This window comes from Dipteris shenzhenensis, chromosome 8, assembly GCF_047967505.1.
Source record: "Dipteris shenzhenensis isolate YYH24624 ecotype China chromosome 8, Dip_SZ_1.0, whole genome shotgun sequence".
NCBI classification, from domain to species: Eukaryota; Viridiplantae; Streptophyta; class Polypodiopsida; order Gleicheniales; family Dipteridaceae; genus Dipteris; species Dipteris shenzhenensis.
In genome coordinates, this window is record NC_141603.1 from 13,493,158 (window position 1) to 13,519,815 (window position 26,658).

At 41.8% G+C, this 26,658-nt stretch overlaps 1 protein-coding gene across 1 annotated transcript in view; it reads right to left on the minus strand.

The window, feature by feature from the left end:
* The window catches only part of LOC147899138 (ribosomal RNA small subunit methyltransferase J), a 38,523-nt gene extending 26,850 nt beyond the window's left edge, over nucleotides 1-11,673 (minus strand). The window contains exons 1-3 of the mRNA XM_087378117.1: nucleotides 11,629-11,673; nucleotides 10,640-11,488; nucleotides 10,374-10,472 (exon numbers count right to left, since the gene is read on the minus strand). Coding sequence (XP_087234243.1) covers nucleotides 10,374-10,472; nucleotides 10,640-11,098 — 558 coding nt within the window. The 5' untranslated portion in view covers nucleotides 11,099-11,488; nucleotides 11,629-11,673. The remainder of the gene's footprint in view (nucleotides 1-10,373; nucleotides 10,473-10,639; nucleotides 11,489-11,628) is intronic.
* Nucleotides 11,674-26,658: the final 14,985 nt, after the last annotated feature.

Sequence of the window (26,658 nt, forward strand, 5' to 3'; positions counted from 1 at the left end):
ACTTTGTGCCTGTAAGAAAGAAAATTACAGCAGATCAAATGGCCAAATTGTTTCTGCAGCATGTCTTCAAGTATCATTCCTCTCCTTTCTATCCTGCAGCCTGCTTCAGCCCTCCATCATCATCTACTCCCCTCCCTTGCTGACGTGGCGTTTCCCCATTTCAGCCCTCCCAAAAATCCCGAAACGTTTCCGTTTCCGTTCCCCGTTTCCCCTAACAATGCTTCAATGCCCGTGTAGGTGATCTATTCAGCACATAGTTGGCACACATTACTGCATCAAGCCAAAATTTATTGGGCAAAGACTTGGCCTTAAGCATGCATGGCCATCTCCATTTTTCCTTTCAGAAACAGGATTCTGCTGAGGAGTGTAAGGAGTAGTGCATGAGTGAATAATGCCCCGTGAGGACAAAAATGCATCAAACTCCTTTGACATATACTCACCCCCCCTATCTGTGTTGAGGGTGACAAGCTTGCTTCCTGATTCATTCTCAACCATATTCAGCCATCTCTGAAAGCATAAGAAAACTTCAGATTTGGCCTTTAAAGGATATACCTAGCAATATCTTGTGAAATCATCAATGAGAGTCATGAAATACTTATACCCCCCAATGGCATTTGTCCTCATTCGGCCACAGACATCACTGTGTACTAGCTGCAATTTCCTTTGTGAGAGTTTTGGACAATTCTTTTGAAAAGGAAATCGATGCATCTTACCCAAAAGACAACCCTCACACACATGTTTGGAAACTGTGTGAGTCCGAGGTACATCATTTGCCATCTGCTGTGAATGTAGCTTTGCAAGAGCTCTATAATTGAGATGGCCCATTCTCTCATGCCAAAGATGAGTTTCAGCAAGTTGTGAATCTGAAATAGCCAATGCTTCAATAGAGAGTGCAGCTGGATGATGATCAAGGTGATAAAGCCCTTTTTGCAAAGTGCCAGTGAGAACTATAGCATTGTCATCACGAAGATCATAAACTAGACATCTGTAGCCATCAAAAATTACTCTGAAACCTGAAGTAGCAATTGCTGAAATTGGAATCAAGTTGACTTCAATGCCAGGCACAAAAAGAACATTTGTCAGAGTGATAGGATGGCTGGAAATGGATGTGAGCTGCACATCTCCAACTCCTTTTACAGCATATGAAGCATTATTAGCACATGTAACAGTCCCCCCTCGAGGTGCATCAGCTAGAGAATGAAACAACTGTCTGCAAGAAGTGACATGCTTGGAAGCAGCACTATCAAAGTACCAGGACTGAGCATCATTAGCAGTAAAGAACGCATCAGCTTTGGATGGATCAAATGAGCAATGGACAGTCCATGCCCAATCATCCTGAAGAGCATGTGCATGTGAAGCATCTTCTGGCTCATGGGATTCAATAGCATGTGAGGCATTAACTGTGGATCCTGCTTTCTTTTTCTCTGAAGCAATGCGCTTCCTGCATTCTGAAATGTCATGTCCAAGCTTGTGACAATAGTAGCATCTTTTCTTCTTTACCTTATCTGCTGTATTTTTAGATGCATGGGAGGAATTGCAGCTGCTATGCACAGATTTTGGCTTGCCCATAGGCTTGGAAGCCTTGCCTGTTCCTGTCTGCTGTGAAGCAAATGCATGATCAAGAATAATGGCTTGTCTGTTAGCTCTGCTTTGCTCTTCCTGCAAAAGCAAAGTAACTAGCTGATCAAAAGAATAGTGGTCTGGATTACCCATGGCCACTAATCGAAGGGTTGTAGCAAACCCTTGATATGTATCTGGCAGTCCATTCAATGTGGTACTGACAAGCTGTGAATTTGGCACCACCTCATCAATGTTGGCAAGCTATTCCATGAGGTCCTTGACCTTTGTCAAGTATGCATCCATTGACTCACCTTCATTCATACTGACTTCCTGTAATTGCCTTCTCAAATATGCAACACGAGCTTCATTGCGCATCTGATAGAGAGAAGCCAATTTATCCCAAGCATCCTTTGCTATCCTGCAAGACCGAATGTGTGGAATAATGATTCTCTTGCATGATAAAGCAATGCATGAATGCGCATTTGCATCTCTTGCATCCCATCTTGACTGTTCTTGAGTTGGAAGAGCAACAGCAGGAGTGCTAGAGGAAGAGGCATCAGGAGGAGTACCCCCTGCAGAAGGACCAGCAGTACACGCAACCACTGTAGCATTGGCTGGCCTCAGATCAGCCCCAAAAACAATATTTTGCAACAAGAATATGTTTCATGAGATAAGACCACATCGGATAGTTGGTGCCATCCAACTTATCATCTTCACGAAGAACTCCAAATAAATCTTGATTGTTCCCAGCCATAGCAAATGTGATACCCTGAAAAAGACCTGAAAACCCAAAAGCCTCAAGGCTATCACTGCAAAAAGCTGGCTGTCCCAAAAATGACAGCAAATATCTACAAATTTCAGACCCAAATCAAAGGGCAAATGCAGATCTGACCCAAATGTGACTGTGACAGGCAATGATCACTGCAAAAACAGCAAATTTGGCAAAAGCCCCAAATTTATTGAGGGCAAATAGGCCAAAAAGAGGGCAAATGCAGAAAAGCCCCAAATTTTGCTGAAATTTTTGCCAATGTGACCCAATGTATGCAAATCTGACTCAATGTCCTACAAATGTAACTTAATATCCTGCAATCTGACCCAATGTACTGCAATCTAAACAAGAAATTGCAGACCAAATCCCAAAACTCCAATCTTTTTGCAAGAAATTGCAACCAAAGGAGGTGAAAAGAACTAAAAGCCCCAAATTTTCCAATGTCCTGCAAAAGCCCCAAATTGCACAAGTTGTTGACGGCTGATCTGCACGTGAAACCGTACGAAAGAACGTACGGAGCAGATACGTGGCTGTCCAATGTACGGTACGCAAGTACGGTGGCTGTACGGTGTACGATGCAAGTACGTGGGTGTACGACGTACGGCAGCACATGTACGTTGTATGGAGCAATACGTGGGACGCTGTGTACGTTGTACGGAGCAATACGTGGCTGTCCAATGTATGGTACGAAATATGCACGATGTACGGATCATGTACGACGCAGTGTACGGAACACAAGTGTACGGCGATGCAGGTATCCGTACGTGATAGTACAAAACGCAGTGTACGACGACGCAGATATCCGTACGTGACAGTACGGACGTCTGGTGTGCAGGCTGTATGGTGGCGTAGGTAGATCTGAGATCTGTATGAGGTTGCAGAAGCTGGGCGCCTGGACCTCGAAAAAGCTGCGGCAGGGCCTAGAAGTAGTCGCCTCTAGTGGAAAGCAGCAATAAGGTAAGTTATGGCGACAAAAATGGCTCTGGAAGCCTTAGACAGCAGTTGAAGATCCTCGAACAGGCTGGAGATGTGACAACCAGCAGAGCAACAGACTCCCAATGAGCAATGGAGGACTCGGGGGGCTGGGGAGAGCTGGAAGACAAAAGCAATACCCGCTCTGATACCACTGAAGGATCGGATAGAAGAGAGAGAGAGTGCAGGTAACAAAGAGTCGCAGAAGAACACCCGTCATGTCAAATCTTAGATAATGAAAAGATACAAGTACAAGGTACTTGTACCTAGACCTAGGACTAAGTGTCCTAGGTGTCACATAGGACTAAGTGTCCTATGTGGCCTAAAAGGCACTAACACTAAAAGTGCCTACACTTATGCCTACAACACACATACCATGGCCTATAGGGCATCACTAGAACCACCAGAAGATGGCCTGCACATTAGATGGCAGTAGCTTCTACGCAGCAGGGGGTTGGTGGTGGGCAGCAAGCCACTTTTGATGACATGTTGGTAGATTCTTTGTGTTCATACAAGGCCCTACCTGAGGCCATCAAACTTGAGATGCCCTTGTCCGATTATGTGAACCTCAAGCGTGATGATGCCCGCACTTCTGGAGGTTACACACACAAGAATTATGCAGCCAAGGATATCAAGAACAAACTCACAGCGCATAAGTTTAAAGGGGACACTCGCACTCCCAATGAGTTGGAGGAGTGGCTCACGAAGCTGGAAGACTATTTTCGCTTCTACCCCAAGTCTGAGGAGGAGTGCATCATTTTTGCACGTATGCATATGTAGGACTATGCCCACACATGGTGGTGATACATGAGGGATTCGCCTCGGAGACCAACCACACTACTTGGCTGAATTTTATGCCTTGTCACAGACCGGTACGGTCCAAGAGTACTTGCAGCGCTTTTGGAGGCTTTCCCTGTTTGTGCAGGGGACATATCTGAAAAGGGAAAGCTACTGCGTTTCATCCATGGGTTAAATTCTTCTCTCGCTGCAGATGTGAAGGCACACAACCCTCAAACAATTGAGAGGGCAGCTCAGCTTGCAGAAGTATTCGAGCCTAAATATGCTGGCAAGCACAGAAATGCCATGGGCAGCTCGCATGCTACGGGGTATGACGCTGAGTTGAAGCCTAAATTTGCTGAGTGGATTGACAAGAAATCTGGAGCAGCACCATTTCCTCGCTTTCCTACTGTCTCGGGTAGTAAGATGCCGTATGCCAGGCCTTACAGGTATCCAGATGCCAAGCCTGGAGGCAAGCCTACTGCTGGAAATGAGCAGGCTGAGATAAAACAGCATACACGGGCAATAATGGACAGCAAAAAGAAGGCCAACTTATGCTTTAAATGTGGCGAGAAATGGACTCCTGAGCACAGGAATGTGTGCAAGATGCACAACAGTGGTATTGCCAAGCTCAACATGATCATTGACCTCTCAGATGACGAGGAACTGTTAGATGCCCCAGGTTCTTTGGATACGTATCAGGATGAGATGGCAAATACACATGATGCACATGAGGCTCCTGACACTGGAGCCACGAAGGGCACTAGCTTTCCTTTTGATCCTGGTGGTGCTACTGCGCATGACAATCATGCTTCGCATTCGTATGAGATTCTGCCCACTGGTGGCATGAGAGGTCGTAGGCCAACACTCTTTTCTGTGAAGCATCAGGATGCGATACCTTTTTATGCACGTGAAGATGCAGGTGGTAATGCTCCTAAGAACGAGGATGAGGATTATTGGGATGCCCAGCCAACACTTTATACTATTTCCATGCATGCCCTGATGGGTGCCAAAAGTGCTGATACTATCAGATTAACAGGGATGATTAATGGAAGGATTGTGCATGTGTTGGTGGGCAGCGGTAGCACCCACAGTTTTGTGAATTGCAAGACCTTACAGAGGTTGTTGCCAAGATGCAAGGATTAAGTTCTCTGATGACTATACTTTTGCAGGTGATCTCTTGGCACTTGACATGGGCCCAATAGATGTTGTCCTGGGCTGTGATTGGTTGCAATCACTGGGCAAAATCAGCATGGATTTCAATGCCTTAACACTCAGCTTTGTCCACAGGGATGGATCAGTTACATTGCATGGTATTGCAGCTCCTAAATTGCAGGTCATTTCAGCAAGGCAATTGGCCAGAGAGCTCAAGAGGGGCAGCACCATATATGCATTAAATGTGTCAGTAACTAAAGAGGGGGGCACTCCCCGTGTTGATGATTGTGATATGCAGAGATTGCTCTCAGAGTTTGCAGATGTGTTTGCTGATTTGCCATCACAGTTTCCTCTGAGAAGAGATGTAGATCATGCCATAGTCCTAGAACCTGACAGTAAGCCAATCAATAAGGCCCCATACCAACTCTCTAAGGTAGAACGGAAAGAAGTGGCACCTCAAGTGAGGGACTACTTCAAAAGAGTTTCATCACGCATAGCACTTCTCCTTATGCATCCCCTGTGCTCCTGGTGAAAAAGAAGGATATACCTAGATGAATCCAGGAACATTCCCAAACTCATCCTCTAAAAAGACAACATAGTGCAGTTTCAATCTCATGATAGTCACTCACAAGGTTGAAACCCATAAACTCCATCATGCATAGTAGGGACTAGCTACTATGACATCCCCACTGACGTCATCAACGCCCAATAATGGGTGTAGACCATCGTATAAAAATATGCTCTCACACATACAAATCCACACACCCACACATACTTAAGCATCCATTTATACAAAGTCTTTGTACTGGTGAAAAAGGATGGTTCAAACTATATGTGCATACAACGCATTGACTACAGAGACTTGAATAAGGTCACCATCAAAACCAGGTTTCCAATCCCCAGGATAGATGACCTGTTGGATGAACTCAAGGGAAGGAAGATCTCTAAGCCTAATTTGTAGGTCTCTCATATCTATTATTAATTAATGTCTGCGAAAGACCAAAAAGGCCTACAAGACCAAAGTCTAAAAAGCGGTGGCCTGGTTATGCCTTCCCAATCGACAAGGTTTCCCCAGCTTACCGGGAGGTCCGCCGGCTATCATCAGATTAGAATGAAAGTTGGGGATGAGCACTATGTACTTTTTTATGTGACTTCTTATTCCTATCTACTCCCTTCTCCTCCCTCCTACGTGCTGCCTACACTCTCTCTCTCTCTCTCTCTCTCTCTCTCTCCCTCTTTCCTTCTCCCTTCTCTCCCAATCTCTCTCTTCCCCTCCCTCTTCCCCCATTCCAAATATGGAAGCTGCCTTAGAATCCTGCATGTATTCTTCCTGAATACCATGAATCCACTCCTAGTAGTGGTAGAAATGGTAGACAAACTGCAAGCCCACATACGGGATAAGGCATCTGCAACCACGTTTTCTTTCCCTGTCCTGTACTCAATGTCGAAATCATAAGACTGAACCGTAGCCAACCACCTGTTCTGCTTCATTGACAAGTTGGGCTGCGTAAGGAAATACCTAAGTGTCCTATGATTTGTCTTAACCTTGATTTTGCTACCGTATAGGTAGTGGTGCCATTTTTCGAAAGCATGGAGGATAGGCAACATTACCTGATCATACAAATGATAATATAGTTCCTTGGCATCCAATTTCCTGCTTTCAAAAGCAATTACCCCATGTTCCTGTCTTAGCACAGCCCCTAATCCTTTGCCACTAGCATCTGCCTCCACAATGAAAGTACGTGAAAAATCAGGGCATACCAACACAAGAGCATGAGTGAGGGAGAATTTCAGGTCTTCAAAGCTGCGCTGTGCGTCTATAGACGACATAAAAGCATCCTTCTTCAAAAGGTCTGTCAAAGGGGCTGCCCTCTTGGCAAACTTGCGAATAAAGCGCCTGTAGAAGGAAGCAAGACCTAGAAATCCCCTCAACTGAGTAGGGTTGCGTGGCTGCAGCCAATCCTCAATGCATTTCACCTTTGCAGGATCCACTCGAATGCCATCCTTGCTCACAATGTGACCAAGATACTCAACCTCTTGTGCCATAAAAGTGCATTTGCTGGCTTTAGCATAAACCTCAAAATTTCCAGCACTTGCTTGACATGTTTGATGTGCTCCTGCTTATCCTTGCTGTAAATGAGGATGTCATCAAAAAATACCAGCACATATCTAAAAAGGAGAGGCTGCAAAATCTTGTTCATGAGTGCCTGGTTTGAACTCATACAGTCCCCTCTCTTTGCGAAAAAGCCTTCAATAGCTGAACTCTGGTGCAATCAAACAACCAAACACTTCCCAGCGGGTTGCCTCAATCTAAAGCCCCCTTGGCCACTACCCAACAGCATAAATTGACCCTTCTTCGCGAGGAAAGAAACCCAAACGCAATAACTAGCTAGCAACAAATCAAGGAACGGCAAAAGCAGGCCAAAAAGCAAGCCTCCTTCTACCCAATATCCACAGAGCTAGGTCATCGAGGCTAGAAAACCCAAGATCCTGCAGAGAAAAGCTGATTCCGCCCTGGCACAGCCCAAAAGCAACCTAGAATAGAACGCCCACGCCTGGAAAGATACCAAAACCAGCCACAACACCCAGAAAGCTTCAGAAAATCGGGTCGAAATCTCTTGCTGAGACTAAAAGCCTAGAAAAGTAAGTCGCAGTTCACCCGGAGCAGCCTGGTCAAGTCCAGAACTCCTGGAACAGCCCTAGAACCAATCGCAAGCACCTAGAACAGCCTGGAAGAGCCCAAAAGCAAATTGCAAACTGGAACAGACACCGTAGTAGAAATCGCCACCTGCAGGCTGCAACAGGCTCCTAGATCAATTGCGATTTGCTCTGGTAGGCCTTGGATCACCTGGAACTGGCCCCTGGGTAAAAACGAATTTCCCTAGCAGGCCCTGGATCACCTGAAACTGGCCCCTGGGTAAAAACGAATTTCCTTAGTAGGCTTTGGAACACCTGAAACTGGCCCCTGGGTAAAAACGAATTTCCCTGGCAGGCTCTGGAACCTCCTAGTAAAATAGCATCACCTAGCAGCTCCGAACTGATGATCTAGCTCCTCTGGAACTGATGATCTGGCCAACTGCCTCTTAAATAAGAGCTCTAGGCCCTTTTTGTAGTCCTGTGCTAAAAATAGACATTTTTAATTGCACCACTCTTTTGGCCCCCCTGTTGCACACTTTGGCCCTACGAATTAATTGCCTAGTAATTGGATGCACATTCACTATTTCCAAGGGCCCACTAGGAATTTTAATTCCCGAAGTCCCGCCCCATGGCCGGACCCTCGCGCCCCGGAGGCTCAAGGCAGTCACGCGCAAATTACGGGAGTCGCAAATCAAAAGTCGCATAATTTCACATCCTCGTGACAAAAGGGTAACACCAAAACGAAGCTTGCTCACAGGTATTACAGTCCCGGCCTATGAGTTGGAGCTACCCAGAACCTCCAAGATTAATAATGTTTTCCATGTATCCTTGCTGAAGCCACATCTTGGACAGCATGTCCAAGTCCTTCCTAAGCTACCACCTATGGATTAGGAGGGCCACATACTCTTATGTTCCGGAGCGCATCATGGGTTTCAAGGATCACATACTCCGAAACAAAGTCTACAGCAAGTATCTTATCAAGTGACAGGGACTCCCTGAGGATGAGAACTCATGGCAGCCAGAGAGCATTGTCCAAGATAACCCCTGTCTCCTACCAGGCTAATTATTATGTGATGTTTGATGCACCTATAACAGCCCGCATATGAAATTTTGAGGGCAAAATTCTATGGGAAGGGATGGCTGTAATGAAGGGGAAAAGAGGCCAAGTTAGAGGCCCTTTAGGTGGAAAATGTGGAGGGACTATATAAGTCTCCATCCACACCCTACTATGTACTTTTTTTATGTGACATCTAACCTTATCTACTCTCCCTTCCTCCTTCCTACCTACGCCGCTCACTCATTGTCTCTCTCTTTTCCCTACTCCCTCTCAATCTCTCCCTCTCTTTCCTACCTCATTCTCTCTCTCCTACCCCTTCTCCTCCCTTCTTCCCTTATCTCTCTCTCCTTCTGCTAGTCTATTCCCCTTTTTCCAAATCTGTCCCTACCCCCTTTTCTACACCCAATAAGTACTATGCTTTCATCGTACCGGTTGTCATACACAGCACATCGATAACCATCACAGAGAACCCGAAAGCCATTCAAGGATATGGCTGCAATGGAGATGAGGTTCTTCTTGATACCTAGGACAAACAAAACGTCCATGAGCGTGACCGTATCACCTGAAACTGAAGTGACCTCGACCTGGCGAATCCCTCTCACAGGATATGATGCATTGTTGACACATGTCACTGTGCCATCATGTGGAGCAGCCCCCAATGTCTGAAAGAGTGATCTGCAAGAAGTGATGTGCTTGGAAGCACCACTGTCGAAGCACCAATCCGACTTAGAATCTAAGACAAGCAAGGCTGTCTCTGGATTGTACTGGCGTGTCACTGTGAAAGCCCACTCATGGTGAGCAATGTTTGTTTGCTGCCTCTTAACCATGATCGGGGGCAGCAGCAGTAGTAGTGACAGCAAGTCCCTTTTGCTGTTTTTCCTGAGGAGTTTTCCATTCTTTTGTCTCATAGACGCAAAATTGTAGACCGTGTGAAGCATCCCTTCCTTGTCGGGTCTCCTAAAGAGGGGAGAATATGACCCTTTGCAAGGGCTTGAACTTCTTTGGAAGGAGACGAAAAATAACTTCAATGCTGCATATACGTATTAACGGTTCCGACAGTTACTTTAGAGTTTCTCAAAGAGGAGAGAGGGAATTGCACTGTACAAGACACGGTAGTTTCCAAAGCCGCCTAAATCTGAAAATGACTCACACAGGCCCTTCAGTCCAGCGTATTTGAAACGTTTCCTAGCCTTAAATTCACTTTGCTGCTAAAGCTGTTATACTAGATCCACGATCTCAAAATGACAATGAAGATTGCCTCATGTCCTAAGTCATCACACTGAGTTTAAAATCCTACATAATCTTGACCAGCTAAACAAAGCCAAAGATAATGCAGGGCTCATGCTTGTCATTTCAAAGACCCAAGAGCTATAAAGAAAAAAGCGTGGCAACGACCGCATACTACAGAAATGATGACGTGGTCTCAAGGATGACTCGAAATCTTGCCTTGCTTTCGAGTGTTTTCAGCTGCTGAGTGTCTAATTCCGCTCGTCTCAAAGGAAAATAATCGTCTAACGATTTACACAAAAATGCATTCTTGTCAACCTGCAGTCCAAAACCGAAAGGAGAATACTTTCATATAACATACAATCTTACCCTTCAAAATTATCGAAAACATCTACAAAGACTACTTAGTAAGCAAAGCAGAGCCTATGTATCAAAAGGGTTCCCAACCAGATTTTAGATATATATGTTTTTGAGAAAGAGCTTACCAGTCGTCGACGTTTCGATTTCGTAGAGTTGTATTTCAATATAGTTTTGACGACTGCAATAACAAATGTGATGCTAAGATAGCCTATCGGCACCGCTAGTAGCCACGGCACAGAGGTGTTTGCCACCCTCGGCCCGGGAACACGGTTTACAGCTTCCGACGTCATCTGGGAAAAATCCTCTACCTTTTCTTCGATCCAGGACATTTCCGACTCCTCATACTCTTCTTGCGGAGTGGCAGGTTTCTCTTCTCTCTCTTTAAAAGCAGCATCTTCTTTTGACTCTTGCCGAGCTCTGGCTACAAGAGCACGAGACGTTTTGAAGCTGCCGGATGATCGAAAGAGGAAATTCGAATCGAATACAAGACGAGGAGGATGACGACGAGCCGCAATGGAGGGATGAGGCAATCGAACCAGAGAATGGGAGAGAGAAGAGTTCAAGTGGAGGTAAATGGATCCCATCTTCGCTTTCTCGACCGAAGAAGCCCCTGCCTGTGAAGAGAATTCCTGTTCTGGATTTGTTTATCTTAGTCCCTGAACTTTTGACATGATTCTTGCTGATCTTCCGCTCGCCATGCTTGTTCTGGTTGCATTAGCGATGTTCCCAGTGCCCAAAAAACCAGATTGCAACAATTTGCCGTGCCCAACAAAATCTTACCAGATTGTAACTACTTGCAGTGCCCAACAAAATCTTCCAACACCAGATTGCAACGACTTGCAGTGCCGAATGCTAAGATACGATCCTGCAACTGTTCACACAGATTGCAACTACGTGCAGAGCTGAATCCGAACCAATCTTCCAACATCAGGTTGCAACTAGTTTGCAGAGGCGAATGCGTTTGGCTGCTGCCACTGTTACACACACAGATTGCAAGCGTTTGAAGAGGTGAATGCGATTCCTGAAGAGCGTAAACAGAATATATATACGCCTTATCTTGTTCCTATCGCCAAGAATGAATTCTTTCACAGTAAGACAGGCTCCAAAGTCGTACCTGTCCTCTCTATACTTGGAGCTAAAGGGCCTTTGGAGCCCCCTACCCGAAAGGCGGCTCAAAGAGTGTTCACAAAAAACATTTTTCTCAACAAATCACAAAATCTTTCAGGTTTTTTAGCTTAAATATAACTAAATTGCCTAAATTTTTATACAGTTTACAAGGGCGGGGGGAAGAGGGTCGTGGTAATGTCATTTGTCGTGACATGGCACATTAGTAGACGTCAATGGTGAGACACGAGCGGCGACCTTGCAGTCATGGGCAAGCCCAAAGGATCTGCGGTGCGGGCAAGCACAGAGTACTATACTGTGACTATGAGAGAGAGAGATTGCAAGAGCCAGCCTAGCAATGCAAGCACACTGAGCGGAGCTGCGAGACGTAGGGACCAGAAGACTGCAAGAGGCAGGGACATACCGTAAGCAATGTTGTTAAGTGTATTGTACACTTATGATGTGACAACATATGTTGTTATTTTTTGCATTGGTCCAAATATGGTTAAGAGGTATCCATGGAAGTTTGTGGGTATATTAATGAGTTGCTCCATCTTGTGTGATGACACAAATTGATACATGCTTGGGCTTGTTTTGGTATAGTCAATGTTGAAGTCTCCCAAAATGTAAGTTTGAGTGTTAAGTATTATTTCCATGATCAATTCTAATGAGTACTTTTATGCTTGCCCTTGGTGATTTGTATACATTAAGAATTGCTAGGCTTTATAGGTTTAATGATTGAAATATCATTAGCAAGCACTCAACACCTTGGTTGAAGTTGTAGCATGTAGTACTAAGCTGAAAATATGTGGCGAGCCCTTGTCCTTAGTCATGAGAAATGTGGATGAACTTGGGAAGGCACAACCTCGTTGAGGGTGCTACATGTGTTTCATGGAGGCAAAGTATTGTTGCTGCAAGAACACTTTGGTTGGAGCGTATGTCTGCCTTGTGATAGCTGAATGATCCAGTACAACTGTTGTACAACTGTTGCTGAGTGGTCCGATATTTGGGCAAAGTCAATTTGGTCAAGTTTCCATGTGCATGCGGATTGGAGACAGTCAACTTCTTGGAGGACTATTGAGTCAACTTTGATACGTTTTGTAGCTCAAGCTTTTTAAGAATGAAAATCTTTGAAGAGTCACATCTTCAAGAGAGCGTTGTGTAAACAAGGCCATGCAACTTAATATTGGAGGGGTCAAAACCCAAGGTGTCCATAGATAGTCTTTGTGCTTGATGAATTGTTCACGCACCGACCAGCTAGATAGGGTAGCTATGTGTTAGGGTGTTTAGCTGGTTTTTCCCTTTTTGGAACTTTGGATATATTTTAAGATTAGAGTCCATGTGGGAACAATATCACGTTCGAAGAGGAATGCATTGCTATTGCGAGCCAAGGGTAGTCACTATATGAAAACCCATAAAACACCTCCGGGAAAGCACATATTTAAAATACCCCTATATTTTCCATATTTTAAGTACTGCTATATTTTAAATTTTAATTTTTTGTCCAAAATTATTTACCCCTCTTCTCCATGTATACATGTTGTATTTTTTATTTTAAATGTCCCCTCCTTACATTTTATATACCATAGTTATATTAGGAAGTTTTTTTTTAACCCCCTGTCCATAGATGGCCAATAAGTCCCCCAAATTTAAAAATCCCCTTCCATGAACGAACCATCTTACATCTTTATAGAGTGACCGCCCCAAGATTGCGAGCAACTACACCATTAACAAGACCATCCTTAATGTCCAAATTGTTGGAGCGAATCTCTATTATCATGCCTAGTTTTAGCTTTAGCTAGTTGTGCAAGCCTACTATAGCTTTTGGGTCTATTGGTATGTGGATTGTTTTTTTGCAAGTCTTGTGTTTAGAGTGTTTTTTTTAAAGGGTAGAAATGTTTATAATTCTATAATCATATAAGGTTCATACATTGACATTTTAGAGTAACCAAAAATTCTCTCATATGAGAATATTTATAGACATCTAAACAGACTCCAACGAGCGAGTATTTAAAAGGCTCCAAGAAGGCAAAAGCACCCATGCTTGATTCTCTTGAGATGGGATGAGCCGAGCAGTGTTCAAAGCACTTCTTTAACAAGAAAAGAGCAAGGAATGACATGGTTCTACAGAGACTAAATAATGTCTTTGCAACTGCTAAAAATGCTATTATGTCCAGTCTACAATTGAGCAAGTGCTTAATTATAGTCAAAGATGTCCTAATCAAGGAGCCACTTAGCCTGAGAAAGCATTGCACCAATAGATTAGTAAACAACAAGTTGACATGGCACGTTGAGCAGAGGACAATGAGCAATCAATGGCGAGACACATGCAGGGACCTTGCAGTGACAAGCAGGCACAAAGGACGTGCATTGTGGGCCAACACAGAATACTATAGTACAACTATGAGAGGTAGAGAGCTTAGGTGTCAGACTACCAATGTGAGCAGACTGCATGGAGCTACGAGAGCTAGGGACCAGAGACTATGAGAGGCAAGGACATACAGCAAGCACAGCCCAAACTACAAGAGGCAGGCAGACACGCATGGTGAGGCGCAAGAGGTGGCAACATGTGTTAGATCCCTCTAACGATTGTCGAATGGTAATTTGGTCCAAGGTCATTTTTTGCCTGTGAGAATAATGATCTGTCATTTTTTAATGCACTCACCCACTTTTTAATGGACATTTGAGCTTGATTTCAATTAGGATGGGTGTAAGATCAGACGGTGGAGATCTAATCTCCATCGGTGGAGGCCCTTGATAGATTTGAAAGAAGCAACTTACAAAGCTAATTACAAGCCTCCAAATGTAGTTTCAATTTAGTATTATGTGAAGTGTATGTTGTTAAGTGTATTGTACACTAGGAAATGATCTATGATGTGACAAAATATGTTGCTTTTATTTGTTGTGTTAGTCCAAATATGGTTAAGAGTTGATCCACAGATTGTTGTGGGTATATTAATGAGTTGCTCCATCTTGTGATGACACATGAATTGAGAGACTTGTGACATCCTTGGGGTGGTTTTGATATAGTCAATATTGAAGCCTTAGGTGTTTGGTATTATTGCCATAATGAATACTTTTGTGCTTGCCCTTGGTGATTTGTATACATTAAGATTTGCTAGGCTTTGTAGGTTTAACTATTGAAATATCATTAGCAAGCACTAAACACCTTGGTTGAATTCTAGTGTGTTGTACAAAGCTAAAGCTCCTTCTTGTAATATGTGGCAAGCCCTTGTCCTTGGTCATGAGAATCGTGGATGAACTTGGGAAGGCACAACATCATTGAGGGTGCTACATGTGTTTCTTGGAGGCAAAGTATTGTTGTTGCATATCTCTGCTTTATGACAATAGAATGATCCGATGTTCAGTGATTGCAATTTTGCTAAGTGGTTCGATATTGGGCAAAGTCAATTTGGTCGAGTTTCCACCCGAATGTGGATTGGAGACAGTCAACTTCTTGGAGGACTATTGAGTCAACCTTGATGTGTTTCTTTTGGAGAATGAAAGCTTCGAACGTCTGGTATTTGATAGAGCATTGTGTAAACAAGGCCATGCGACTTAGTGTTGATGGGGGGTGGAAGCCAAGGTGTCCATCAATAGCCTTTGTGCTTGATGAATTGTTTGTGCACCAATCGGCTACAGAGGGAACTAGCTATGTGTTACGATGTTTAGGTGGTTTTTTCCTATTTGGAACATTGGAGATATTTGTAAGATCAGAGTCCATGTTGGCACCATATCATGATCATATAGGAATGCATTGCTATTGTGAGGCCAAGGCAATAGTCACTATGTGAAAACTCATAAAATACATGTGAGCAAGCACACATTTAAAATAAGCCTATATTTAAAGTTATATCTTTTTTTCCAGAATCGTTTACCCCTCTTCCTTATGTATACATGTTTTAATTTTGATTTTAAAAGTTCCCTCCTTACATTCACATACTGTAGTTATATTAATAAGCATTTTTAAACCCTCTGTCCATAGATGGCTAATAAGTCCCATAATTTTTAAATCCCCTTCCATGAATGAAACTACTATCTTACAACTTTATAGAGTGGCCATCCCAAGAGTGCGAGCAACTTTGCCTATTCTGACATCATGGAATTCAATCCAAATGATGACAGCTTTCTTGTTTGCCTTTGAGTGTCTAAAAATACCATCCGCACCATTAACAAGACCATCATTGATGTCTTGATCGTCAGAGCAAATCTCTATTATCATGCCTGGTTTTAGCTTTAGCTAGTTGTGCAAGTCTACTATATCTTTTGAGTCTATTGGTATGCGGATTGTTTTTTTTGCAGGTCTTGTGTTTGGCATCTACCCTTTTTTGGGCAAAAAAAACTGTAATTATATTATCATATAAGATTTATACATTGACATTTCAAAGTTACCAAAAATTCTCTTAGATGAGGATATTTATAGACATCTGAATAGAGTCCAATGAGGGAGTATTCAAAAGGCTCTAAGAAGGCAAAAGCACCCATGCTTGATTCTCTTGAGATGGGATGACTGAGCAGTGTTCAAAGCACTTCTTCTTTAACAAGAAAAGAGTAGGGAATCACATGGTTCTGCAAAAAATAGATCATGTCTTTGCAACTACTAAAAATGCTATTATATTCATCCACTTTGGTCTGCAGCAACTGACAAGTGCATCATTATATTCAAAGATGTCCTAATCAAAGAGCCACTTAGCCTGAGAAAGCATTAAATAAGTGGATTAGTAAACATCAAGCTATAACCATGAATTTGAGAAGAGAGAAACGTTTCTCTTACCAATGAGAAAATACATCCAAAGCACTAAGTGACCCATCGTTAAACCATAGCTTATTTTTGGCCAAATAGATAATCCATAAAACATGTGCTATCATAATAGACCATAGTGAAGATGGCGCCCTTAGTGAGTCCCTAGCAAAACAATTTTCCCTAAGTGAATTTGAATAAATTTCCATATATTTATAGCTCCTGGGCAAGTAATGAACAAGTGAAAGGCATCCTCTTTGTGGTGAGGGCATCTTTTGGATTTGCCATTTCCTTTACCTATCTATTCACTCCTGCAATTAGTCCATACAGCCTTATGGAGAATAAGCCATAACAAAGTGAATATTTTCTCAGGAATTTATTAGCAAAAATATTCTTTTCCACTTGACTCTATTGTCAGAAGTTTTCCATCTGCCATTGAGGATTCTAACTATCTCATCTATATCACTATAATGAACTCTTTGAAATCATCTAGAACATGATCTCCTTTCCATGGAAAGCCTTTATCCCACAAAGAAATTATGTTCATAACCAAGGCATGGTCCCAATTTGTTAGCTTAAATTCCCTCCTTACTTCAAGCTATGTTTCCATCGGAAATCAATTTTAGGCCAAATCTTACCCCAAGTTTTAAGCCCTTTTTTGAATAAAAGATTGGTTGTCATAAATTCTATATCATTTAGGGGGCATTCTTGAAAAAACAAAGACCTAGATAGAATCCAAACACATAAAGTAGACCTTACTCAAGAAAGCAATTCGACTCTTGATTTCTTCAAAGGCATTCAAAGAGATTTCCACAATGGACTACCCTTGGTTTGACAAGGTGCAAGATTGCATATGGTAGAAAGTCTAGGGTAGTTTTTCTATTTAAGAGCTCTTAAAGGTCTAACAAACTTGAAGTTTCTAAGAAAGAGATTTGCCCAGTTCATATGTGATGCAATACTGCTTTTATAATTTATGATGCTGCTAGTTTGTAAGTAGCTTGTTGAATGTCTACCACAACTAGTCATCCCTCATCCTTAGGTCTTGTATAGAAGGACCATCTCACCTTAGTTGTTCTCCTTCCATGTCATTGACTTCCCAGAGTAAAGGTAAGCAATCTTTATAAAATTCTCAAGATGTGCCTATGAAGGGCACCAATAGGAAAGGTAGAAGATAGAGATAGGATAGATGTAGTGGCTTAAAACTACCCTTCTCCCAGCTAGGTTGGCTTGGAACCCTCTCCATCTATCAAGTTTACCTTTGAAGGGCACCAATAGGAAAGGTAGAAGATAGAGATAGGATAGATGCAGTGGCTTAAAACTACCCTTCTCCCAGCTAGGTTGGCTTGGAACCCTCTCCATCTATCAAGTTTACCTTTAAATCTGCTAAGAAACCATTCCTACCTTTTTTTCATGTTGACATCGAATTCCAAGGGGGTGCCTAAAGGCCTGAAGACATTACCTTTAGAGATTTATTTCATCCTAGCTTACTTACGAGTGTCTTGGTCATCACCTACTAGTGTTGCATATCGTATCTTATAATTAATTATAATTAATCCAAAAGCTAGGTAGAAAAATCAAGGCATTCTAATGCACCTTTTATATCCTGGGGAGTGTTTCTGGGGGTGAAATTTGTATCATTAGCAAATTCTTGAGTAATCAATTGCTTACGTGACCGGAGTTCAATTCCTTTGACAATACCTGCAAAAAGCAAAGGAGATTAAGGGAATCTCTATCTGATAGGCCTTTTTAGTCATCTTGTTGAAGCATTTGTGAGCAATAAGCTAACAAAAGAGAGAATTTTTTCATCAAGAATAAGGTCTTGCAAAGATTGTAGGAGAAATTCCCATCCTAATCTATCATAAGCTTTGTCAAAATCAAAGTTTGATAAAACATATATCTTGTTTAGTTTCCTTGGCATATTCCACCTTGCCCAAATGCTTATAATTGCCTCCAAAATATGCCTACCCTTTATGAATCATGTCTACTCGTGCAAATCCATTTATCCATCTTGTTCTTAATCTCAAAGCTAAGGTTTTAGCATAGATTTTGTAACTGCAGTTTAACATTGTAAGGGGTCTCCAGTTCTATAATTTTTGCTTATCCCCCTTTTTTGGGTATGAGCTTGATTATTCCTCCATTTAGTTGTTCAAGGAGCTGGTTTACATTGAAACTTTCCTGCCATAGTTTCAACAAGCAGGGCCCAACTATATCCCAAAATGTTTTGTAGAATTCAGCTTGGAGTCCATCTTTGCAGAGCAGGGCCCTTCTAGGCAAGTTGGTGGTTTGTGACCTCACCCTAGGTGTCGAGCCTTGGAAGCTCCTCTTACAGAGAGGGCTTCTAAGGAACACCTCATGCACTAGGGGACAGTGGCAGCCTTCAGATAGATGGATCTTCTTAGAGGCCCCCCTTATCGGGAAGGGCTCCCCCTTGATGAGGAGTCTTCATAGGGTTTGGTAGAGACTAGCAGGGGGTCCCGCCCAAATGTAGAGAGGAGTTTGAGTGCTAGCCCCTTATGTGGCACCCAGAGGTCAGAGATTAGGAGGGACATATGCTTGGGTAATGGACTCACATTGGTTGGGCATAGTGGGACACTGGTCCCACAGTGGGACAGCAGGGTCTTTTGGTCAGAGCAGACTACCTATCGAGGTAGAGGCGAGGCTTGAGACCCTAGCACATCTGAGAGGGGCAGGGCAGCGGATGAGCGAGATTGACTTGGCCATTCCTAAGCCTTGGTGGGAAGGACTTCACATTTGGAGAGACAATAGATGGTTGGGGCAGTTTTCCCATAATGATGTTCCCTTGAGGATTTTGATGCAGCACAGCATGCACCCTGGCTTCTTCTGTGTAGGACTTGGAGGCCTGCTTCAGCCCCTCACTAGGAGTGACCTTGAGATGGATGGGAGTCTTGATGGGATACACTAGAGTGGTAGGACTCTTGGGGAAGGAGTGGCACATTGATCCCAGTATCTTAGAGCAGGACGCCTCTCGATGATGCCTCTGGCTATGGGAGGGTAGACCCCTGAGGGAGGTCCAATGGGACTCAGGGGAATGGTTCTGGCCCTCCAAGGGTGGCCTAGCTAAGATGATAGATGAGGTACCTTTCGTTTCCTACACCACACGGATTGGCAGGAGACTTTAGATGGACTCGTCGAGGTGGACCCCCTCGAGGGAGAGACATTGGGTGACCCAGAGAGTGCCTCGAGATGTTTGCTTTAGGTTTTGGATGCGGTTGTGGTCCAACTTGCGACCGAGGAAGATTTCATACTCCTAGCTGGTAGCTCACGGAGGCTTACCCATCGGCTCATGGTTGGAGCAGATGCGAGTGGAGGGTAGTGCCACTGCTGTGCTCAGATGGTATCCTAGAGACTATTCGACACTGCCTATGGAGCTATCGTAGCGTAGCGAGGAACTGGATGAGAGCCCTCAGGATCATGACATGCATGCAAAATATACACAGAGACTACACCTAGGGGATGGTGGCTTGGTTGACAGAGGGAGGACATGCGTTTCAAATTGATGAGATCTTCCTAGCCTACCGGGTATAGGGTCAGAGCATTTAGAGGATTGCACTCCATGAGGTAGTCCCCCCTGACACCCTAGCTCCTCCTTCTCCTAGGGAGGGCAATGTTTGGGAGGTGGTAGCCAGTGTCACGGCTTGAAACATTTGGGTGGTTTAGTGCAGTCTTGTGATGGGAGAGCACCTGGTTCCACCCTCGGCTACCTTGGTTGCCATCTGGCAGGATATCATTTACACTCTACAGTCCACCTGGGAGCATGGGACTCCAGGCTCCAGGGCAACTATTGAGAGGCATGCTCGTTTTTGCAAGGCTTGGCCTACAGGTGTTTTCTACATCTTCACTTTGTGAGGGATTTGCTGGCTGTATAGTCCCCCCACTTGGCTGTTAGCCCCAATCCTAGAGATCCCTTAAGCAGTGAGCTGGGCTTCTTTGGAATAGGCCGGTTTTTTCTTTTAGCCTTTTTTAGTTTTTTTCATACTTAGCACCTTTGGGGCTATTGTCTTGTATGAAATCTTTCAAGCATTAATAGAAGGTTCCTTTCTTTGAAGGGAAAAAAAAGTTGGTGCAAAAACCCATCAAAGTCCAGTAATAATGTCTCTGGTTGTGCAAGGTAGGTTGAGATGTGCTTCAAGTTTTCCTTGCAAGTGGGGGTGCTTGATGGAATCTCCAATGGGAGAGGAATGCATGTGCAATGCATTGGCAGGTGTAGAAATCCAAATCTACATGTTTTATTTCTTTTCTTACAAGATGCAAGAAAAGAAATAGAACATGTAGGCCTTTGTTGGGATTTGTAGACCTTTGTTGGGCAAGTCAAGCTGCAAGATGTGTACTTGTAGATTAATTCTTCTATTTCTTGGTACATCTTGTATCCACAACAAGCCATGGTCATGTTGGCTGCCTCTGTTTTGAAACTCAATAATAAAGAAGTAATCTAAGACCTCCCCAAAATAGTAAGGTCATACCTTAGAAGGCACTCCATCAATTGGAACTATGTACGTAGTATTGTGCCCTTGACATTGGGTCTAAATAGATCAAGTTTTGCATGTGCTAGGGAGAAGTTGCTGATTGGTGTGCTACAACATTTTTCTAAAGTTTGCTGCCAAGCATTTGGAATGGTAATTTCTAGCTATTATAATTTTATTTGCCCTATGTTCACCTCTATAGCATAAGTAGAGCCCTTGGCCTTCTAGGAAGAGCATTATTTGCCCTTCAAATCCACCAATGGTTGCATTCAGATACACTATTAGGACAAGAGCCACTATCATGCTAGCAACGATCCTCACTCTCAAGCTTGCCCGTGATTGAGGGTCCCTATGCCTTGGCTGGATAGCACTTCAACCAATCATTTGGGTGATTTTGATTTGGGGAATGAGGGGGCCTACATCCACTCACAAAATGTGTGTGGATAGAGGATTATAGCAAGTTGTTGCGATGACTTATGATTTTATGATTAAAAAAAATACAAAGATGATTTGCATTAAAGAATTAACAATCATTTACAAGAGAACTTCAATAGTGGTGCCAAATTGAATATGTAATACATTTTGTATTTATCCCTTCAATTCATTTGACAATCCTTTCATGTTAGTTTCATTAGGATGCAACCTATATGTGGATTGGATTTTTCTTGTTACTTTTATTAAGAAGATAAACATTTATATGGTGTCCAAAAGTTTGTGTGCCTCAAGTATAGACTAGATTGAAAATGACTTTGATTCTAAAAATTTAAAGCTTTTCTAGGATTTACATAATTTTGAAACGGAATATCATATTAGATATTGTCAATATGGTGAAACTTAAATAACTAGTTTCATGAACTTTTGCTAGTACAAGCATCCAAGAACTTTTACTTGTACTTTGTATCATTGTACAAATATGCATTCTAAAAACATCCATGCTTCTATTTTGCATGTGAATTTTTTTGAAGCTAAGGAAACTTTGGGCCATAGGTGCATATGTCATACTTCCATCTATTACCTATATCATCTTGCTCTTTAGTACAACACACATTTCTCTTGAGGTAGTATGGAATGTCTCAAATTTTCAAAAGGTCTCTTCAAACTTATTAAATTAGCCTCAACTACCAATTAGTATGGATGTATTTTTTATTTTATGGAATGGCTTGACTGCTACCTATTCAAGTGTTCATGGATGTCATGTCTTGGGGTTGCACAATTTTCAATAGCACTCTCTAGCTATGCAAAAATTATGCCTCTGAATGTGAGTCTACCCCACAATTCCCTATGTTCATGAAACCAATCTAATTACAAAATGGAGTTACAGGCCCTTACTTAAGCTCATGAGAGCTATGGAATAGCTTATGGTGCTCATAACATTCTTACAATGGTCTAAGTGTCACTTCTTTGGCATCCAAGTCTTTGAACTCATAATGGGTCAAAGGTTATAAACCATCTATTTTCTCATCTTTAAGGTCATTTTGAACTTCAAGTAAGGTGTTTGAGATTTATACATCCATGGGCCTTGGGTTTCTGACCTCATGGATTGAAGGTCATCTTTGACATTCTTAACCTATGGTGAAATTTTAGATAGACTTTAGCTATTACACTGTGGAACAAGGAATCTCTAAGGCTAAGAGTCAATCAAAACTCCTTCTCTAAGGTCTATAAGGAATCAAAGGCTTTTTTAGGTTATTTCATCACAATGCTCAAAGATTTTGCAGCATCTCCACACCTCACATAGTCTCACTTCTCAACCTCTCAATACTTAACATTTCTATGATTCAAGGAGGAAGACTCTCTCAATCTTTCCATTGTGCTCTGATACCATGTTACTATGGAAGAGGAGGTAGAAGGAGACAGTGAGACTAAAAATGTAAATGAAACTATTATTCCTCTGTAACAATATTGTCCACATAAATGCAATGATTTCTTCTCTTCTTTAATGTTGCCTTTCTCATATATTGCACACTGTGTGTCTCCGTTTGCCTAGCCATATTTTCTACATAACAAGGCAATGTACTACTTTAACTATGATTTTGTTATACTCCTCCATTTAAGAGTGAAAAGAAGAGAATCAATATCTCTTACCAAAGGTCAATGTCAACAATGGACTCTCCAAACTTTGGAACCCCTTTAGGTATGGATGTGCTCACCATGACCTCCTTTCACCACACATATATAAACAAATCATTTAGAATATCAAACCAATTTTACACCTGCAAACTATGATCAAATCTAATTTCTTATCATTACATGAACAAATCTCAAATGCTAGCATTACACTCACCTATGTAAAATATGTTGACTCACCTCTCTGTCTTAAGATCCAATCTGTTGATTAGAAGCCCACACCCATAACATGCACACTAGACTTTGCCCCTATGTTGATGGACCCACCTACCCCAAAAAGCAAATCCAAAACCACTCCTCCCTCCTTGCAAAATGCAAACAAGAGGAATTGCAAGAACAACTCATTCTTCTCCAAACTTCCTCTCAGTGGGTTTTTGCATCATTATACTTGATCAATTCCAATTTGGATGAAGATGGGTCCACAAATCGTTGTTTATGTTGAACAACTTTTCTACCTCTTGCCTTGCTCCTGTTCATACAATTTTGGTGCAATCAACTCACACAAACATACATGGTCATGTACATGGAAATCATGCCTCCCAATCTATAACTTTGTTCCCCATATTTATGGGTAGTAGAAGAAATCAACAACCACCCACTCCCTGATTATCTAACATCACAACGTTGAGACTAAGGACTGCATTAAGCATTTCAGTAGACCACAAATTCCACACATTTCAATAGACCACACATTCCAACCAGCCATGCAATCAAGACCCCCCATTTGCATGCCAATGGGCATGTCCAAAAGTATGACATTTGTAGTATAAGGGTTTGAACCCCTTCCTCATTCTTCCATCATGCCTTACATGCAAAAATAAGAAATTCTTAATAGCCTCAATCTCATTTGACTTATCTTTTTTTGTAATGCATTAAAAAATTTCATGACTTTAATACAAATGATAGAAGAGCGAGCAGTTGTACCTTTAGTAATTACTTTCCCCTTCCTATAGGCCAAATTTTTCTTCTCATGGATTGGAAATCACTCAAATCCACAACCTGTCTATCTAGAGCTGCTATCCACTTATTCTCTTCTTCCTAGGTTTTTACGTTAAATGGTGTTGTGGCCATATTGCTTGCTTCCCTGTTATCCTCCACCACATGCAAAAGCAAACATTTCTCATGATGCTCATACTGTGACCTCTCACTTGTCAATTTTTTTCCCAAAGCAAGATCCAACAACCAAGGACAATATTTTTTTTCCCACTCGCACATTAAATCACCTCTCTTCTGAAAGGATAGCATGGAAGAGTTCTAACATACATTTGTCCAAAGATGCAAATAGGAGATTCAAGAACATCTCTACCATCCAACCTCTTTGAATACAACACTTCTACATAAAAATGATGTAGAAAATGTTCTATTGGCTAAGACTCAAATATGGATGCCAAGCTATGGAGGGGGAATTTGTTGCCCATACAATAGAGGATTCATCAAGGTAGAATACAAAGAAATAATAGTTAGAAGCACTCTCTTATCAATGTCCCCAAAGGCCAACACGTAACATGTTATAGAAAGGAGAACAAAAAGAAAGACCCATTATAAAATCTAAAACAATTCAAGGATGTTTTGAAAGAGCAACTACAAGTAATGTGTGAATTCTAGAATTCTTGGTGACAATAGTTGACATAGCTCAGGCAACAATTACGACAAGAGCAAGATCAAAAGAAGAAGCTTACTTCATGCCATGCATAACAAACCAATGATATAAAAGAGGATCTCACTAAAGTTAAACAAATGAGGAATGAATGCTAGCAAGTGAAACCCAAGTCATGCAATTTCTCAATGTTATTCTAAAACCCATATCTTGCAAAGTCTTGGTTGTCACTAATTAGAACCACTTATCACCATTCGTGGGATACTATACCTAACATCTTGCTCACATTCGTAGTGTGCTGATGTCTAATAATCATTTCATGCCTTTGTTGTGCATCTCTTTGGTATCTCCCTTTCTAATAGCCTTCTCTTTTTCTGCTAAGAAATCATTCTCAATCTCTTACTACATACAATAAAAGTCAATGTTGATCTAGCTTTAGATTTTGATTCACCAATTGTATCAAAGAAGTCCAAGATACACGATTGAGTTTAAAAAAAGTGCAAGACAATTGAATCTTTTAATGGACTTTTGTGGGAACAGAATGCGCACTCGCATGTATTGGTAAGGGGTACCATGCCACTCATCCATGCCTTTTCACCTTAGCATCTCTTACAACTCTAACTTGCACAAAGAAATGATGCAAAGGCCTTTAGGCCAAAGAGATCGCTCCAGTGAGCATGCCATAGAAAATGTAAACATCAATCATGTATTTATGAACAAATTGCATGTTATAGAATATTGCTCCATGTCTTCAGAAGAAAACTTAAATGCAAAGAATGAATCATGTACTTCAACCAATTTCCTAATGGAGTAAAGGATATCCTTCAATTCTATCTTCACATATGCTTCTTCATTCAATCCTCCATAAACAAACATAAGAAGCACCAATATTCATTCAATTAGAAATTTTCTTTTACAAAGTAACTTTAGCACTCATAAATAAAATAGCCCATCTACATGACCTATTCTATCTATTTAGCACTCCAATAAGAGGTAATTCTTGAGTTGGCCGAATAGAAATGAAGCTTGCTCTCAATGCAATATGCTTGGAAGCATCAAACCTATAGTTTTCCTTAATTACCTCCATCCAAGCTTATCTTCTATGGTTACCATCCCAAAAAAGGAATACCTTTTGTTTTAAATCCGTGTACATCTCATTTTCTTCCAATATTTCTTCAAAATTCTTCTTAATCTCCTACCAAATAGTATCCCAAGTAGTAAGAATATTATCAAGAATTTGAGGCCTTGAAGGGCCTTTCATGGACATTGTAAACAGTTCCTTTTCCTCCAAATACCCATCTAACTAAATGTTGTTTTCAAAGTATACCACCATGGATCAACTTGCCTCACACCATCATGTATGTAAATGTGACACAATGGGATAGGTGGAGGTGGAGCATCTCTCACAATCCTAAGCATGTCCATCATTTGGGCCAATAATTCCATTTGAAAAATGTGTAGGTATCTTAGTGTAGGGGTCATAAAAACTTTCATCTTTTTGCTTCTCCTTCCTTCCCATCACCACTTCATTTTTTGGACTTCATCTTTTGATTTCACCTCATGTAAATCCTCCTTATCACCAAAAGTAGTCTTTGAAATATTTGACTGCAACAAATTTGCATATTGTCAAGTTGCTAATGATAAGCCAATCACACGATATTCAATAATTAATTGGAAATTTCATCATGTCCTTTTGCTGTGAAAGTCAACACACTAGATAATCTTGAAAAAGTTCTACCAAAACTGTAATTGGCATGAAAACATTGATTTTAACTATTTGCTAGCAATATTTGGTTTCAGGGAATGCTGTACTTCTGAAAATAGTTTGGGTCTGTATGATTCTGTGATGCTGCCATCAAGGACTGGCCAATCTACTGTATTCCATGCTGGGAGATCTTGCTTTTTTAATACACTATGTGAGTGAGCATTGTCCATCAATTGATAAAGGTGATCATAAAAAAATATATCCGATTCAGCCAGCTTTGCTTATTTTCTACCTTTGTATTGTTGTTCCCTAATAGCACCATGTAAAGCATTAAAGAATCCCAATATGCACTCCATTGGTTGCCACTCTTCGTATGATGAGGGATATAT